The 18,890-nt window shown below is 45.4% G+C and overlaps 1 protein-coding gene across 3 annotated transcripts in view; it reads right to left on the reverse strand.

Moving 5' to 3' along the window:
* Nucleotides 1-15,887: 15,887 nt before the first annotated feature.
* The window catches only part of PEMT (phosphatidylethanolamine N-methyltransferase), a 77,704-nt gene continuing 74,701 nt past the window's right edge, over nucleotides 15,888-18,890 (reverse strand). For all 3 annotated transcript variants that reach the window (XM_054994726.1, XM_054994728.1, XM_054994725.1), the window contains exons 6-7: nucleotides 18,810-18,884; nucleotides 15,888-17,111 (exon numbers count right to left, since the gene is read on the reverse strand). In XM_054994726.1, the coding sequence (XP_054850701.1) occupies nucleotides 17,063-17,111; nucleotides 18,810-18,884 (124 nt within the window). In that variant the 3' untranslated portion in view covers nucleotides 15,888-17,062. The remainder of the gene's footprint in view (nucleotides 17,112-18,809; nucleotides 18,885-18,890) is intronic.

Genomic DNA, 18,890 nt, shown 5'->3' on the forward strand with positions numbered 1-18,890 from the left:
AATTGCTCCATTCCAAGCAAGCCCTTAGCTTTGAACACCCTGACATCTTGCTTTAAAAAGAACTTGATGGATATCATCTTCTCCATCTTCCCCTCTCCAAAACCTATGTCTACTCTCTCTCCTTGCCTTTCCCTGAATCTCTACAACATCCCTCCCTGCTGAGACAAAGATCAGCAAGAACTACTGGGAGATCTGGCTCCCTCCCCTCTCCCTGCACTTCTGACGTGGCTTTGGATCTAGTTGCTACGGATCACTAGGTCTGCAGATCCTCCTGAAGAACAAAATATTCCTCACCCAGAAGCAGCTGAGAAACATCTAAGCATGTGGCCAGCCTGTAATTCAAAGCCCAGCTTTTGGTATTAACTGCTAACCGACTGGTGATTAAGAGTCTAATCCTATGCAAGTCTACTTGGAAGTCTGTCCCATGTTACCCCACGGGGCTTACTCCCAGGAAACCAGCCTTAGGATTGCAGCCAAAGGTTGGACAGCATGATCATGAAAGACCAGAGCGCATGGACGTTGTAAGCTGAGGATGTTTGGGGTTTTGTAGGATCTTCCCGTGCGGGTCTCGAAGACAGGTCTGACATGAGAAGCTGCCCTCCTTTTCTACTGGCCCTGCACCTGTATTTTTAACCTCCACCTACAGATCCTTCCCCCTTGGCAATAAATAAGCCAGGATGTTGCTAAGTGAAAGGGCCAAATCCATCAAAATCCAACATCTCCAAATTAGATTGAAAAGGACAAATGCAAATATGCTTTGTTTGCATAAGGAAGAGCGTGAGTTTCCCTGGTATAGCATTTGGGGATTGCGGGGGGCAGGGGTGAGTACATATAATAAATCAAGTTCTTAGGACAATGACTTCCCAGTTATGTGTTATGAAAAAAACACCCACAGAAAGAGGCTGCCTAATGCATCTCTGCATGATTCAGTGCTGGGGGAGGTGGGAGTAATTTCGCCATGTCTCGGCAGCGGGCTTGAGCCAAACATTCATTCAGAATACTGGCCTAAGCTCTTATTAATAACTGCACCACCTAGAGAATCAGAATAAAGACCCAGCAAATGATGCCAGACCTTTTACTGCCCTGTGAAATTAAATCTATTCATTTATCATTCACAAACATATTAAAATCCCATCAGGCCCACCTGAATTGCAAAGCCAGGAACGTCACACGTGCTGTAATCGCCAACTCAGGTCTTTTAATTTCCTTCTCTAGTTGAGTAAGTACACGCTGACCACCCCTTGTTAACAGCTGCCGGGCAAAGCAGCTGCATGTGACCCAACTGCCTATCTGCAAAAGGGGGAAAGAGTCGTGTGACCTCCTCAAATGCTTGGGATGTCTGCAGCATAACAATTTGGCAAGGGGTTGCCCAGAGAAACAGCAATGTAGGGGGCAAAGAAAACAAAAGAAGCCCATTACCGGGGGAGGAAAAAACAGCCAATTTAGCAGGTTCTATATCTGTGAATCTCCCCATCCATCTGTTTTTCCCCTTCTGAAACTGTTTTGAGGATAGAGAAGCTGAGAGAAAGAGCAAACTTTCCCCTAGAAGATAGATCACCAGATCCCATCTAGAAATTGCACAGAGGACTGTCACTTCCTTCCTTTGTGCTAGGAAGCCACCAAAAGCCATCAGCACTCATTACACCAATGCCCATCTCCTTTTGAGACCAATTTGCATGTCAGGCAACCAACACATGTCACTATACCGAAAGGACCATATAATGTTCTTTAGTGGTCTGGAAGCAAAGGATTAAGAACAAAGGTGAGCAAATAGAAGTTAAGAGTGTCAGACTAAGATCTGAGACACCCAGGTTCGAATCCCCACTCTGCCACAGAAGCTTGCCAGGTGACCTTGTGCCAGTCACACACTTTCAGCCTTACATTTCACAGGATTGTGGTGAGGATAAAAAGCAGAAGAGGACAATGTTGCAAGCTACTTTGAGTCCCACTGGGAATGGGGTACAAATGAAGTAAATAAATAAATATGGGTTAGCAATGGTTATGACTTTGGCTGCCTTAGCATAAATGAATCTGGTGATGTGAACTGACAAACGTCAAATGTGTACAAGGACTTAACAAAAGAGCATCGATATCCCTTAAAGGATGAAGTCTACAGAAAATGATACCTATCAGTGTTTGAACAGAGATCATGTGAAAAAGTAGCATGTCTGAACTGGGCAAAGCCAAGGAAGCTTGGTTTAGACGTAACCATGATTTGTTGTCTAAAGCCCTGAAGGACTCGGGGCTCCCTTCTGCACTTTTGTCTAATTAACAAGTCGACTCCCTCATTTGGGGCAAAGCACAGCGTTTGGTGTTACCTCTGAACTGCTGAACGATGGCTTGCAAACCAGGAGTGAACCATGCTTTGCAAACCTGGTTTGCAACTGGCAAACACTTATCACAGTTGCCAGTTTGGAATGTAATGACAAAACTGGTTTGCTATAAGCCAGGAAGATATTCATCTCCTTGTGGCGTGTGAGGGGAGGAGGACAAAGGGCGATTTGTTCCCCCTTTTAGGGGGAAAGAGGGGTGCACTTGTTTTAATTCAATACATGTAAATAAATTAAATGATTGGAGAACCAAGTCAAAGAATCGCACTATGAGACCTAGGAGTGGGTATTTTGGGGGGTCTAGAGATGGCTAAAATTTACTCTCTGAGAATCTGAAGGATAGTAATTGTGCTGCCAACTGCAGTAGTCCCCTCACTTAAAATTGGCCTTGCTTATATAGCAAATAAATCTCCAAAAGAAAATTAAACCCTGCAGGGTTTCTGCTGGGCTCCCCCGTTATTTCAGCCCTCCGCAGAAATGGCTTGATGTCTGAATCAAACCAGCAAAGGACTAAAATCTGGATGCATCTCTGTTGTTAAGCCTCGTTTTTCTGGCAAGATGCCCTTGATTTTGCCTGCACTGGATGCACTTATTTTTCAACATAGCAATACCTATCGCTCCACTTTTTTTTAATCCAGGGAACTGAGATGGTTTCTTTCTCCTCCATTTTTACCCTAATTTTATCCATATGAGGCAGGCTTGGCTGTGTGAGAGTGACTGGTCCGAGGTAACCCATGAGTTTCATGCCCAGTGAGGATTTGAACCCGGGTCTCTCCCTGGTCTCCGTCAGACAATCTCATCACTACGCTACACAGGCTCTTTGAATCGTGACTGAGTGTCGTCAGCAACTTATGTGCGTGAATGTGCTTGTGGAAAGTGACTCACTGTGTTTGACCTGGGAAAGGCTAACAGCAAGACCTTGAGGAAAAGCCAGGGAGAACTCGGAAGAGCTGGGTCAGGGTAACATGGGAGACGACAGCGGTGTCAAAAAGCTTTGATGTTCACTTTGGTTCAGGAAGCAGCACACGTAATCTTTTCCCCATTTCATGGCGCTGGAGTGACCTGCTCCGAACGTCCCTCTCAGAACAGAGCTAAGAGGCCCACTGGTCATGCCACATCTTTAACCGTGGCTTCAAAAACTGAGACTGACCTTTTAATCTCTCCTATTGAGTTGTATTTATTTATTTATATCCTGCTTTTCTACCTCATGGGGACCCAAAGCGGTTTAATCACATTGTTCTCCCCCTTATCCTCTGTATCCTCACAACCAACCTGTGAAGTAGGTTAGGAAAAGAGATTTTGATGAGCCCACGGTCACCCAGTGAGCTTCCATGGCAGAGCAGGGATTTAACCGCAATTGTCCTGGGGCCTAGTTCAACACTCTAACCACTATGCAGTGCTCTTCCATTTGTATCTCCCTTTTCTATTGTGTATTTTGTTATTTTAAATTGATTTTATTATGGTTTCTATTTGATTTGTGAGTTAACCTGCATTCCCCCTCACAAAAAAGGGAACTAATTTTTTTAAAAATAAGTAAATAGCTTTAAAAAAAAACACTCAGTTGAGTCTTAGCCATTTCATAGATCCAGAGGAGATAGCCATGTTAGTCTGTAGTCGCAAAACAGTAAAGAGCTGTGGTTCTCGAAAGCTTATGCTACAATAAAGTTGGTTAGTCTTAAAAGTGCTACTGGACTCTTTACTATTTAGACTTTTCAGAACAACATCTGCCTTCCTTTGGAGCTTTCCAAGGTCCTGTAAAATCCTTCCACCATCTTTAAGATGACAAACCAGTGCTTTCTGACCTTTCCACCATGTTGTACGACCTCTTAATTTCCAGGCCTTCATCTACTACCTTTGGTGCTTTTAGGGTGTGCGTGCACGCACGCACGAGCACACACACACTCTCTCTCATCATCCCTCCTCTCTGGTTGTGGGCATTTGTATATCTGTATGTTTTTATTGTATTGATAGTTATATATATTTTCAATGTTCTTTTAGCATTTTAAATGTTCTAATGTCTTGATATTCACTGCATTGAGGGCCTATTTGGGGGTAAAGGTGGCATATATATGTTTTAAAATAAAGAAAGAAATGGAGACTTCAATTCACAAAGGAAGAAAGAGAGATCCAAAAATAAAGAACCAGAAAAACGTGATTGGTATTCCGGGAAATCTGACACTGGGACAAGTTTGCCTGCACGTGACACGTGATATCATTATAGACCCAAAGCAGAGAAAGCCCTGTGGTTTACATAGCACATGGATGGATATGGGGTGTGAGAACCCACACCTTTGTTTTGTAATGCTCGCACCGCCCCTGGCCCTTTTCGCTACTCGGTTACGAGTGATGCACTGAATGTTCCGAAAGCAGCCCAGTCTGAATTAGCGTCACCTAGTTAACTGTCTGGGACGCCAGCGATGCGGAACACAGTGTTGAGAAACAGAACCCTGTTATGTTGCAGGTGTGGGGGAAAAAGGGCCTGGCCTTTGTCTGCCAGTGGGGTGCGAAGCATTAGCATGTCCTGGTGTTGTACCCAGAGAGAGAGCTCCATTCTAACACCTTCTGCTTGCTTCTAAGAGCCCGGGATTAGGAAGAAAATGTCATAGGTAACTAGAGACAGCCCAAACCCTGCACACATTATTGCAAAATATAGGCCATGGGTCGTAGTAGGTAGAAAAGCCAATCCAGCTGTTGAAGTTCCAAAATAGTGAAGGCAGCAGCTGTTTTGGAGAAAGTAAGGCTAGCTGCTCTATAGGAACTGACCACAGCCAGTTCCCTCTGTGGCCTACAGAGATGTTACAGATAAGCAGAGATAACCACAATACTCTTAAGAGTCTCTCTACATGTTACTAAGTACCTAGGGATGCTCAAGGGCAGGACTGCGTGTGTAGTCCTCAATTCACGTGCAGGCTGTTCTTGCTCAGTTGCACATGAATGCCTGCCTTCATGGGAGCTCCCTGTGTGTGGCTGCATCTGCAAGTGATTCCGAAGGGCAAAGCGCCAGTTCAGCTCTGCTTTTGTTGTGAGAACAAGTACCATAAGCGCCTTTGAATTGCCAATCTGTATTTCTCTAAGGTGTGAGAAAGTGTCAAGATCTGCATTTCAATGAATGGATGTGGAAGGTGGGGGAAACTGGGATACTTCTAGCAGCTGAGGAAGAACTGCTATGAAATTTGGGGAGCAAACTGAAGTGTGACTGTGTGAGCGAGAGCATGGAAAGTTGGAGGTGGGACATTTGAAATGAGGTTCACTTGAGCATCCCTTGTAATGTGTAGAGAGACTCTTAGGACACATACTTAATGTCGTAGAAGGGTCACGAGGTGGGGCAAAACCATGGCTCAGTGATTGCACACCTTGGGATGCTACACATTTTTGCTACTAACATGTTTGACTGTTGTGTTTGACTGTGGCGGTCAGACATGAGTAACCAGGTCTGTTTGGGTCAGCACCCGATTGCCTGAACACTTCACTTCTTGGAAGGTTTACATTAGGGTTTTGCAAAAGAGCACACGTGCGAAAATGCTGCTGATACAAACAGACCTGCAACTATTACATGTCACCAAGGGCTACATCAACAAACACCAAACTGTAGGCTGTTTTTCAAACACGGCAGTTGTTTGTGACTGATTTAACTGTCTATTTAAACAATTACCTTTGGGGCAGAGCAACAAGGGTGGGGGAGAAGTCAGTTGGGCTGTGTGAGAACACCCATGCACGAAAAAGGCAACTGCGCTGTACTGCAGTTTTAATAAGGAATACAGTGAAGTAACCCAAGAAAACAGCCACAAACTGGCAACCGACAGACAACTGGTCCACTGAAAACTGTCGCCATTTGCAACTGGTGAACGTGACATGAGCCAAAGTGGTGAACGTTTGAGCATTGTTACCTGCTTTGCATGTGGAAGGCCCTCACTTCACTCCCTGGAGAGCCAGTATGGTATAGTGGTTAAAGTGTCAGACTAGGACCCAGGAGGCCCAGGTACGAATCTCCACTCAGCTACGGAAGCTGGCAGGATGACTTTGGGCCAGTCACACCCTCAGCCTAACTAACCTCACAGGGCTGTTGTGAAGATAAAGTGGAGGAGAACAACATAAGCTGCTTCGGGTCCCCACTGAAGAGAAAGGTGGGACAAATTAATAATACATCATTATCATCATCATCTCTAGCTAGAAGGATTTCAGCTAGCCATTTCTGGAAAAAACTTTCCTTGACATAAGATAAGGGAGAGTTGCTGCCAGTTCGTAACAGAGAATACTATGACCAGGGCTTTTTTTCAGCTGGAGCGGAGTGGAGGGCAATCTAAACTCCCCTCTGTCTGGAGATCAGGGGGCGGGGCCACCAGCCATGTGACCATTTTCTCCAAGGGCAACCCACTGAGTTCCACCACCTCTTTTCCCAGAAAAAAAAGCCCTAACTAGGACTGATGGTGTGACTTGGTAAAATGCAGCTTCACATACATCCCAAATGTAGGCAGCAAATTTTAAACCGCTATTTATTGGAACAGTGAGGGAAAAGGGGCTTGACCACTAGTGCTGGTTAAGGTCTGCACTGTATTTCTTAAAGTGATGCCAGAGCTTTGGGGAAACCTAGAGCATTTTTAACTGGGTCAGAAACAAACCTTCTTTGGAGGTTTTTAAGCAGATGCTAGATGGCTATCTGACAGCAATGCTGATTCTGTGAACCTAGGCAGATCATGAGAGGGAGGGCATGAAGGGCTACATCAGTGCTTAGTTCTCACAGCCTTTTGCTTTCTGTGGATGACCAAAATAAACGTGTCAGGCAGTGTGTGTGTTTAATGAGCAGCAGGCATCTCCAGGTATCTCTCTTCGTTTAAGAGGAAAAGTAAACACTGTTTTAAGTTCAGGTCAGGCCAGACAAATATTCCACCGATTGGGTGAACCAGAAAAATGCAGTGAGCAGGTAAACACAGCCCATCTGTAAAAAGGGGGAATGAGTTGCCTCGTGTTGTTAAGAGAATGGGAAAGGAGCAAGAGAAATGGGTGATTTATTATGATTCCCTAGCAAAATGACAGCCATTATATGTGATGGTAGGGCTTGAACCTTGCAAAGATCCAAGGGACAGAATTCATCTGTGTGCCTGTAGATCTGCTTTGCCCCCAGCAAAATCCTTATCCTTGTGAGAACACTAGAAGAGCCCTGCTGATGAGACCAAAGGTCCACCTCCTCCAGCATCCTACATCCCTCAATGGTCAACAAGATGCTATGCAAAGGCTTACAAAAGCAGAGCAGAAATGCCTAAACACCTTCTATTTGTTGCCCTCCTACAGGTATACTAGGGGTGGCTCATTGGTAGAGTACTTGCTTTGTATACAGAAGGTCCCAGGTTCAATCCCCTACAGCTCTACCTAAAAAGGGTCAGATAGCAGGTGATGTGAAAGACCTCTAATTGACACCTGGATTGAAATCCCAAGTTTGGGCTCATTCAGTGATCTTGGACTGTGCACTCTTTCTCAACCTTGCCTACCTCAGAGGGTTGCTGTGAGGATAAATGAGGACCCCAAAGGAAGAATGGAATTGAAATGGCAATAGGGTTGTTTATCTGCAACCTCTTGAAAGCAAGCCTTGTCCAGATCCCATGTTTTATGCTGGTATTTTGGTCTGCTTTCCATTCATAAAGTGGCACTTATAATGCAAGCGTCGAGTGATGGCTAGACTAGGATCTGGAAGACTCAGGAGACCAAGGTCACTCAGCCTAAGCTACCTCGGAGGAGAGGAGAATAGAGTAAGCCACATTGGGAAGGAAAGTGGGGTATATATGAAGTAAATAAAAACACAATCTGGCTGGTGCCAGAGGCTATGCCTAAATGGAGTTCAAGTGCCAATCTCAGCCTGGAATGTATAGAATCATAGGATCACAGATTTGGAAGGGATCTTAAAGACCATCTAGTCCAACCCCCTGCCCAACGCACGAACAGCTTAAAGCATTCCCAACAAGTATTCCTCTAGCCACTTCTTGAAGACTGCCAGTGAAGAGGAACTCCCCTCATCCCTAGGCAGCTGATTCCACTGTTGGTCCACTGACCAGCTGGTTATATAGTGGGACAATGACATCCTGTGATTTTGAATGTTATGCCTTTATTTATACACCCTAAGATTGCATTCACCTTTTTTTTGCTGCTGAATCATACTGACTGCTCATATTTGGCTTCCCATCCACCTAGACCCCAAGGTCTTGTTCATACACACTGGTGCCCAGAAGTGTATCCCCCATCCAGTATACATGCTTTGCATTTTTGTTACCCAGATGGAGAACTTAGCATTTACCCTTGTTAAATTGCATCTTATTCAAATCTACCCACTTTTCCAGTGTGTTCTGATCTTGTCGAATAGAAAGAAAAGGAAAAGGGGATTAAAATGTTCTTGTAAGCCCTGGGCAACTATAGTTAGCGAAGTTAGTGGCAGGTGGGTAGCTGGGTTGGTCCGGAGTAGAACAGCAGGATTCGAGTCCAGCAGCACCTTAAAGACCAACAAGGTTTTCAGGATATAAGCTTTTGAGTGTGAAGGCTCCCTTAGTTAGATAACCAGATTCATATCTGATAAAGGGACCCTTGACTCTTAAATCAGATAGTTAGTGAAGTACTGTTCTGACAGGGGTGGTAACGGTGGAAAGGAAGCAAGATCCAGGCAGCTGCTCTTTCTTAGAAATGAACAAATGTTTCCCCCCATTCCATTTAACATTTTCCTCAACAGTTTTAGTTCCCTGCTTTTTTCGCCATCGGTTCCGCAGTTTAATTTGTGTACAGAACATTGCATGGATTTTATATGCAATTTATGTAGCCATTATGAAATTGATGGACGTCATTTAGACACGTGATCAATGTTTAATATTGATTCACTGATGCACCAATGACATCCAAAAATATATACATTTCCGGGGGGTGGGAGGAAGAGATGGACAGATCCTTTAACTTACAGGGAAGTTCCCAACAGGCTGGTATCCTGGAGGTCCACTGGCCACCAAGAGGCACTGGAACCAAATGGTCCTTGTCAGGCTAGTAGAGAGCAGTGTGGGCGTGCTCAGTGCAAACCCAGACTGCAGAGATGAGGGCAACAAGATTGAGCTTACCTACTGAGTGACTTGGACCGGGCTGCTTGCTTGGGGTCAGTTGTAATGTCCTAGTCCACTCCTACATTTTACAGGGTGCAAAAAATGATGCACAGAAACAGAAAAGGCACAAAAATTAAGAACTGGGGTGGTTTGGTTTGCAAAAGAAAGAAGGAGAATCAAGAGGGGGATTATTTTCATGTCAAAAACAGCAGAGAGGAGAAATTTGAAATCATCCATTTTCAGAGCCAGATTTTGGGAAGTGAGGCTGGGAAGGCCACCTGTGCGGACTTTGAGCGTCTCCTGAAGGATTCGGCTGCATATCGTTGAAAACAGAAGGCAGGGCTAGATGGAATGACAGTCTGATCTGGCAAGACAATGCTTTGGCCTCTTCAACTCTGGTCTCGCTTCACTGCCTTGATCTGCTCCAGTGTTTAGCGACTGTTTAGCCCCTTTGTTTTTATTTCCTAAAACTCTGCAGAGTGATGGTGTTGTTTGCCAAAGATGGCGTGTGATAACCCTTCTTCCCCCTCCCCCAAAGGCCTGCAGCCACCTGTGCACCAGGCAGGTGGCTCAGGCAGAATAAAGCAAACACCGGAAAAGAAGCTCAGAGAACAGCCATCAAGAATGCCTGCTTTGCAAGGGGAAAGAGCACCGAGTTCACTGCCAACCTTTGCAGTTAGAAGGCACTAAGGACTGAGCAGCTGCCGTGTTGGATCAGGGCACAGTCCAGACAATTCTGTGCTACTGGAGGATCAATGGCTGTTTCAGATGAACAACAAAGTGGCATTTTGCAGACTGCGACTCTGGTCTGCCTAGCCCAGTTGCTCTGCTAAATGTCTGGTGAGCTGAGGTCGTTTTCCCTTGTGCCAGGGGCCTCGCACCTACAAATCATTTGTTCTACCACAGGGCAACAATGCTGATCCATATAATGAAGTCACCACTCTCTGCAGTGGTCATGTACGTATGCCACGAACCCAGCCCACTTGCCCACAAAGCAGAAATGAGACAGAACCGCTCCAAAGAGAGTCGCTGGAATTGGGGTTTGTCTGGAAATGACATAACCTTCAGTCCCCATCCCAGATGCATGAGGACTTCCTCCAGGAGCGGACCAGCTGTTTAACTTAACAGGGAGTGTTCTCGATGGGACTTGACACCCTTTATTGTTGCTGATGGGCCTGGTTTGAGCAGTGCCCTGCAGTGTTGGCTTGTACCATGGTAGGGGCAACCCAGGTTTGTTCCTGGGCATTTTAACTTCATGGTTAGCTGCAGTCAGAAAAAACTGGCATGAAATCTGCAGAATACCTTTCGTTTAGACCCAGCAAATGGGCTCAAACCATTATTCAAATTTTTGTCTTCACCAGATTGCTTTCTTGTCTCAGGCTAGTCATAAAAATTAAAAACAGAGAAGAGGTGAAAAGCGGGATCTTCAAACCACGGTGTACGGTATGAAATTGCACGCATCCTCTGAGTAATACGAACAGGCAAGTGGTAAAGAAAGCTGCACATAATCGGAGGCAAGTGCAAGTTTTCAGGACTGGGGGCTGAATTGTGCCTCTCCGAAGTCCTGAGATTGCAATTTTTAAATTTCAAAACCTGACCCCTCCCCCGGGTGGGGATACAATGCACAGAGCCAGAAATGGATCAAGTGAGTCTTGGATAGAACCTGACTGAATCCGACAGGTCCTGGATGGAATCCTGAAAACGGAATTTTTGCTACTCGGAGCCCTGACATAGATTACTTGATAGTTTTGTTGGTCCAGCAGAATATTGGAGAATGAAGGTTAGAAATCATCAAACACCCCCCCCCCCCAGACCATGGCTGAAGGGCATGCTTGTAACCTTTCCCATACCGTTGCAGGCCCAGCCAATCCTTTCTCCGTTTTCCTTCCAAATAATTCTAACATGTTTTGTTCTCTCACGTTTAACGGGGGGGGGGGGGGAAGCAGGTTTCCCCGCTGTGGAATTCAAATCAGTGTGAAAGGCACACCGTTCTGGCACAAACAGGCTGTCACTCTGAGCTCATTTAGCAAGCAGGCCGAGAATAATATCTCATTTTCTACTCCGGGAGTCCTTTCTTCTCTCCCCACAGCTGGGGTCGAAGGCGGGGGCTGCAGCTCCCTCCTCCAAAAGAATAGCCGTTCTGTCTTCTGATTAACAGAGACAGGTATGAACCGAATCCAGCTACCTGAGACCCAATTAGTCTCGATCTCATGAGGCATTGCTTTGGAATAATTATCCTTCAAATAAATAGTAACAGAGCAGAAATTGTGGGCTCGGCCGGTGGCATTATACTGCTCAGCTCCACCAACACTCCATTCAGAAATTTCATCATGATACATAATTAAGTCCCCAAAGGATTTGTTGTTATTGCTATTTTTTTTAAAAAGGAAGATTTGAAGGGAAGAGGGGGACAGGTCTTTTTAGCTGTGACTTTGTAACGATCAAAGAAATGACTCTGCGGGAAACTGGGAAGTTTAGGTTGGAAAAGATCCCCCAGGGGCTGGTTTGGCTCCATCAGAACGTTTCCATAGATGGATTTCCACTCACGGAATGCACTTTCTCTCCTCCCCCTCCTCACTAGAGCCCCAAATGCTTCCCCCAGTGTTGTTCCTAGGGGTCCCCACTCCAAGACCTGCGTTTCAAGGGGAATTTGGAACTGCTGCAAGACGGAGGAGGTGAGAAAGTCACATTCCCTTGGTGGAAACTTATGCATGGAAATGTTCCACCAGTTCCAAAACATTTTACTTCTTTAGGTCATCACCTTTGAGGCCTGCACCGCCATGACTTGGCTGGTGTGGTGCAGGCTTAAGAGGAGATGCTCATCCTGTGCCCCCAGCTTCTCTGCTAGTGGCTGGAAGCCAAGCATTCTCCTCTGTGGTACATTAATGCCCACCTCTTTGTTCCACCCCAAGCAGTTGCCTGGCTCGGCTACAGAACCAGTCCAAGCACTGCATACAACACCATGACGGACTTAGGTTGAAAAAGCTGGCTTTAATGTTCAAGCAATTTTCTCCAGGGCTGAAGTCCAGAATGTGCTTTTAAGAAAAAGCTGCTGGGACAAACCATCTATTTTCAATGGTTGCCATAAATAGGGCATGAACAGAACAGTCCCTCCCCTGTCTTCCCCAGGTACATTGCCTCTGAATTTGCAAGTTCCATTTTGCAAGCATGGCTAATAGCTATAGGTCAATTTCTCCTTCTCCATAAATTTATCTAAATTCAGCTTTGTTTCACTGGTTGTGTGAATGACAGTCTTTTACTGTATGCAGTATGCTATGTTTCGTGCACTCTTCTCCGATTTTGTATGCCCGTTTACTGAATTGTTGACTCTACATATTATCCTGTTCTGAATGCATTGTTTTAGTTTGGCAAGCCACTTTGAGTCACAGTGAGAAGGGCAACCTAGAAACGGATGAATAAAAGCAATCAAAGCTGACGGCTGCCACTGTACTCTGTGGCAGTGATTTCCACAAAACAACTAAGCATTGTGCAAAGGAATAGCTGTATTTGTCTGTCCTGAAATCAGTGGGATAGGAACTGTAGAGTATACTACTTCGTACTGTCTGTTGCTGCAAGTAATGCTCCTGCTGGGTAGTTTCTGCATTGTTTTATATGTTATGTTAAATTGCTTATGTTTTGTTTCGAGTTCTGTATCAGATTTCTGCTTGTTCTTTTTTTTCAAATTTCTGTACCCCATACCTTATTGTATGATTGTATTGACTTATGCTGTTTTGTCTGCCTTGAATCTCAGTGAGAAAGCTAGTCTATAAATAATGTAAGTTTTAAAAAAATCTAAGCTCTCCACTCTGCTTACTGAATTCTACAAGTCCTCTGGGAATGCAGGGCTGGATTTGTCACTCCTCCCACTTTGGCCTGATATCTTTCTTTCCCTTCCCAAGCACCTGGTTGACTCCCTTCTACAATCATGGTAGGAAACTGCTTCCAAAATGGCACCAGATACGTGTACTGTGCACTGGTGTCCTAGAGCAAGAGTGGTCTCTTGCATAAGACTTGTTCACCTGAGTGTGCAGAACTACAGACCTGTTAATATGAGCAAACGGTTGCCAGTGGCTCTTGCATGGCAACTCCATAAACAGAGATGCTGCCAGCTGAGTATTTTCCAAATCCTAGAAATGCCAAGTGATTAATGACAGCTTCAGTAGTTCCTTAGAAATGCTGAGACTTCATCTTCCACCACAGGTGTTGTTCAAGACCCAAGTAGCTCCAATGATGTCTGCTGTATGAAAAAATACTGGCAGAATGTGAGCAACAGGCTGCCCAGAAGAGGCTAAACCAGGATCCTGGCCAGCTGTTATCATTATTACCACAACCTTCTTCTCAGAGATGGTAATTGTGAATTATACACAAGAACAGTGATAGAAGCGGTTGTTAACATTAGCTCCAGGCAGAGCAGGTTGGACTGTGAGGCAATACAAGGTGCAAATCTCCGTGAATGCTGAGCGCCGTGAAAGGTGCTCAAGTGGAAGATGGATCTGGCCCAAGGAATCAAATCTGATGGGACGTTTTCAGGGCAGACCCTGTGGAAATGAACAGAAGCTTGCACAGAACCTCCATAGGGTTGGGATGCCATCTTGGTTTCTTGCTGCAGGCAGGCCTCAAGCTATTTGATTGGTCCACCTTCCAAACATGAAGACAGGCCACTGGGGGATGCAACTGTGATTTCTTTGGCCTAACGTTTAGGTTGCCATCTTTCTTTGGGAACAAAAATTGTTGTGAAGATCAGAGAGCATTGTTGTGAAGATCACACCCACCATAGTAGACGTTTCAAGCAATGCTCAATCATTTTTGGCCAAGAAAGAGAGGCAAAAGATCAGGTGCGGCAAGGCAGGGGTGTTTGATTATCTGAAGAAACCAACTGCGTATGCTTCAGCCATTTTGTGTGGGTCGAGAAACCAAAATGACATTTCACACCCCAAATCCAGCAAACTCTCAATGTGTGACAAACAGAAAGCTCCTCCTTCTTGGTAACTATGCAGAGGTCTGGGATGTCCGCATCTGGTCATCTCATTGGACACTGTGAGTTCCACCTGGAGACGTTCTTCCCTTGCACTCTCTACTACTGCACTGGATTTTCACTTGTCTTTCGGGCTGTAATTCTCATAGCACATGGATGTGGAGTCCAGGAGACAGTGGTGAATGAAAAATGGGCTCTTCCTTGTGGCAACACTTGCTTTAAGCAAGCAAAACTGCTTGCAAGTTTGGGCCCATCTGAAGAAAGAGAGTTTCAACTAAGGCAGGAGAGCAGGAAGCTCCCAAGGGAGAGCGAAACAGGTTCTCAGACTGAGTCCCGGCACCAGTAAGCACTGAAGGCTGCTGAGCTCCAAGTGAGACAGCTGAAGTTGAATCCAAAAACAAAAAGCCACATAATAACTCTTACGAGGAGACATGAAAACAGCATGCAAGCTTTTGAGCTCTACAGAGCTCTTTATATGTTGGAGGTTTAAACCAAATGGAGGGCAGGGAGAGATCTCAGATGATCTTTGATCTTGTCCTGCGAGCCTCCCTGAGCAGATATGCACGTCTGAAATGGTTCTGATGTAAGGTTGGGAAGAAGCAAAAACTGGAAGAATCTCACTGACAGTACAAAAAATACCAGATAGGAGCCCCCTTAAGAGGCTGAGGAAAGAGGAAGAACAGTTCTGGAACATGCCTTAGCTAAGCGCTATCTATTTACATTGTTTCCTGCCCTTTCTCCAAGTATCTCAGGGTAGCATAGTATAGTGGTTAGAGTATCAGACCAGGCTCTGAGAGAATCAGCTTCCAATCCCCACTCTGCCATCGAAACAAATTGGGTGAACCTTGGCCAAGGTTGGCCCTCTTTCAGCCTCATCTGTCTCACAGGGTTACCGTGATGATTAAATGGAGGACAGGAGAATGGCATAGTAAGCTGCTTTGGGTCTCCACTGGAAAGGAAAAGCAGGATATACATGTTTGCTTCCCCCCTCTATTCTCTTCTTACTGACAACCCTGTAAGGTAGGTTAGGCTGTCAGAGAGTGGCAGTTTCATGGCTGAGGGGGGTCTTGAACCCAGACCTCCCCAGTTAACTACTACACCACACTGACCTTTCAGGATCACAGAATCTCAAGGTCTCACTTTGGGGCCTTCTCTGATTTCATTCCCCCCCCCCAAAAAAGATCTCTTTAGAATCAGACAGTTCTGCAATTCAGAAAACATTAAAAAAACTTAATCCTTTTGATAGCATTTGGGAGTGAAATTCTTCAGGTTACTAAAGACTCAACAGGCAGGCTCTGATCTACAGCGGCCAAAAAAATGCAACGTATTTGGAGGATCCTGGCATCATCTTAGTGGGCTCCTGTAAATGTAAAGCTGTAGAAAGTTTCTAATAAGGTTGACAAAAGAAACTCCAACTGAATGAGGGCAGAAAATGCAAAATAGTGACATGTTACAAGGGAGACACAACACACAAAAAACTAGATTGGAGGGGTTTCCCCCCCCCCCCTTGGTTTATTTTTTAAACAAGTGCATTTACTGCTCAATACCTTGAGATACAACTGATGTGGACATAATGTAAATAATTCAGATATCTATTCCTAGGTGAACAGCTCAGATCTCACTGGGGCTCCGAGCTCCAGAATGGTTAATCCGGCTCAGGTTTGGCATATAGTTTGGCATATAGTTGGATTATTACTAAAATACCGGCGTGAGCTCAGAAAACTAACAGGTACAAAGGAGAAGGGATTAGGGCAGTGGTGGAAAGAATGTGGCTATATCCCAGAAGCTGATATAGCGGTTTGTTTGGTGGCAGAGGGAGACAATGGGAAGGCATACTCTACTAAGGTTTAGATGTCCAAGCGGCAAGAAACCAAGGAAAGGTTTCTGAAAAACAACAGCCCCCAAAACAATAGGGAGAGAAAACAGACAAAGGCCTTTTATAAGTCCAATCCACTACAAAGCAAATAAGGGTCTCCAATTCCTGAGAATGAGACAGACGGTTTTTCCATTACCCTAAAGTGGCTGCAGAGCCAGATACATTGGTGGTGTTGGCCTTCGGGCCAACACACACACACACACACAAAGAGATCAAAACATGTACAGTTAGAAGAGAAGACGGCTTGAAACAATGAAGTACTGAGAGAAATTTTTACACAGCATGTGCTTTCAACCCTTGTTTTGCTCACATCTTCTAAAAGACAGCAGTTGCAACCTGCTAATGCATGCGCCGAGTGCATGTGTCCTTGTGCCATATTGCTCTTATGCATTTGCTGTCATTTTTGTTCTTTTCTTCTCTGTGTGTGCACGCGCGCTTACATAAAAATTCTCAGGCCTCCTACCTGCTTTACTTCTCTTGACACTTTCAAGCATATAATCAAACCCATTCAAACTTCCACACTTAACGGAACCTGCTGAAAGCCAGAGGTGGAGCCGGGTTCCTTGCGAAAAAGCCCACCTGCCTGGTATTGGTGGGAGGCTTTGCAAAGCACTGAAGCTCCCACCGCCCCGCCTTGGCTTCCATCTCAAAGGGACTTCTGAAAAGTTTTAGGAAAGCGGAATTAAAATCACTCTGAACCTTCATATCCCATTGTATTGTCCTGCATAGGGTGGCCGGTCCTGGCAGACCATCTTCCTGCTTCCAGACAACCCTGTTGTTTTTTTCTGGGCCTCTGCCTCCGTCGCTGCAGCTATTTACTCTTGGTTGCTTTCTGGTGATAGATTTCTTCAGTAAAAGGCCTGGAATTTGGGAGAGGAGTATGGGTCAGAGAAGGTAAAAGGTTTTGGAGAGGAAAGAAAAGGAGACAAAAGAAAGAGATGGGAAGATGAGTTTTAAGAAACCTGAACTCCAAAAGACAACTAGAAAATAAAAAGAGCCTTTGAGACAAAACTCGCCGTATCCTCAAGGGGACATGTGAGTCTGGGAATTTCACTCTGTTAATATTGTCCATGTATGACACTCTGTACAAAAAAAGTTGAAAATAAGAATCAGACTAGTGGAGTACTCAAGTCATACTGGTTCTGCTTTGGAAGCAAAATCAGCTGATTTGAACCAACAAAATCTAGGAAGGAATTTGGGGGGAGGGATTTCTGAAGCGTTTCTAGATCCTTGGGTTCCAAACATCACACTTGAGCTTCCAGTGTGACCAAGAGATGGAGCTAGGAGCAAATCTGTACCCCCAGTGTCACCTAGTGAGAGAAAGTGATACCAATCAATTTGCATGTAATGTGGCAAGGACCCCTTTTTTTGTGCCTGGGTCTTTGCGCTGCACATCAGCATCATCAAATTGGGATCTCTCTGGCAGTTGGAGAGGATGCACAGTTCAACACCCCTGCCCCTTGCCGCCAACACTTCACTTGCTTTTGTAGATCACACATGAATGAATGGATAGAAATATCTGCAACTGCTAAACTATAATTAAGACAACCAGGGAAACTTTCCCCCCGTTTCCTACAGATGTGTGGGTTTCAGAGAGAAACTCATGAATGGAACTGCAGAGTCCCAAATGTTTCTTATGGTATTGGGCTGTGTGTGTGTCAAATATTGCTAGTCTAGGCTCATACTCTAGAATGTCCTCGGATGAGCAGAAATCTTCTTTTACGAGGGCATCACAGAGTCACTGGATGATTATGGCCGGAGTAACAGCGCCACTCCATTCTGCTGCAGGGAAACAAATCTCCCCTGCAAAGCTGAGGATCAGATAGAAGGCAATGTGAAAGATCTCCCCTGGGACCTCAGAGAGCCGCTGCCAGTCAGAGGAGATGACACTGACCATCACAGATCGAGGGCCTGACACAGGAGAATGCAGCTTCATGGCTCAAATGAAGAGCATCTGCTCGGCATGCCGAAGGTCCCAGGTTCAATCCCTGACATCTCCAGTTAAAAGGACCAGGGAGAATCAGCTTCTGTACCCCCACCCCATTTTCCTGACCCCCCCATGGACAGCCACACATGTACTGACAGGCTACACATAACGTTTCCCCAGCAGGGCAATTTCCACCTTCAGGGTTGTTTTGAGTCAGGAAAATGGTGTGTGTGGGGGGGGGAGGCAGAAGTCCTTTCTTCACATGTGCTGTTGTCCCAATCCAAGTTGGGGCCCTGTCCGCTTGAAAACTGAATTCCCAATGGAGAATGGCAGGATCTGAGTCCAGCAGCACCTTAAAGACTAATGAGATTTGCAGGGGATAAGCCTCCCAATGGGGAAGTCGCAGCTGACATCCGGCTAAAAGTCAAAAGACAAATGTAAAACACAACATGCAGTTAAGCCGTTAAGTCACTGGAGAGGCCTTGACCATCTGAGTAGACACCCAACAGGCAGGAACTTCAGCCACGGCGGGAAATACACACAAGAGGTTCGCTAGAAAAACGCTCTTGGCACAATTCTCCGAAGCGGCAGGTAATTAATTTTTGCTTGCCAAGAACCAAAACAAACTCACCCTTCATACAGCATAGCAATTGTGTAGCACAGAGCTGTGATGGCTGTCAAGATGATCCCAGCTGGACTCGCATGCCTGGTT

Source organism: Eublepharis macularius, chromosome 12 (assembly GCF_028583425.1).
Source record: "Eublepharis macularius isolate TG4126 chromosome 12, MPM_Emac_v1.0, whole genome shotgun sequence".
NCBI classification, from domain to species: Eukaryota; Metazoa; Chordata; class Lepidosauria; order Squamata; family Eublepharidae; genus Eublepharis; species Eublepharis macularius.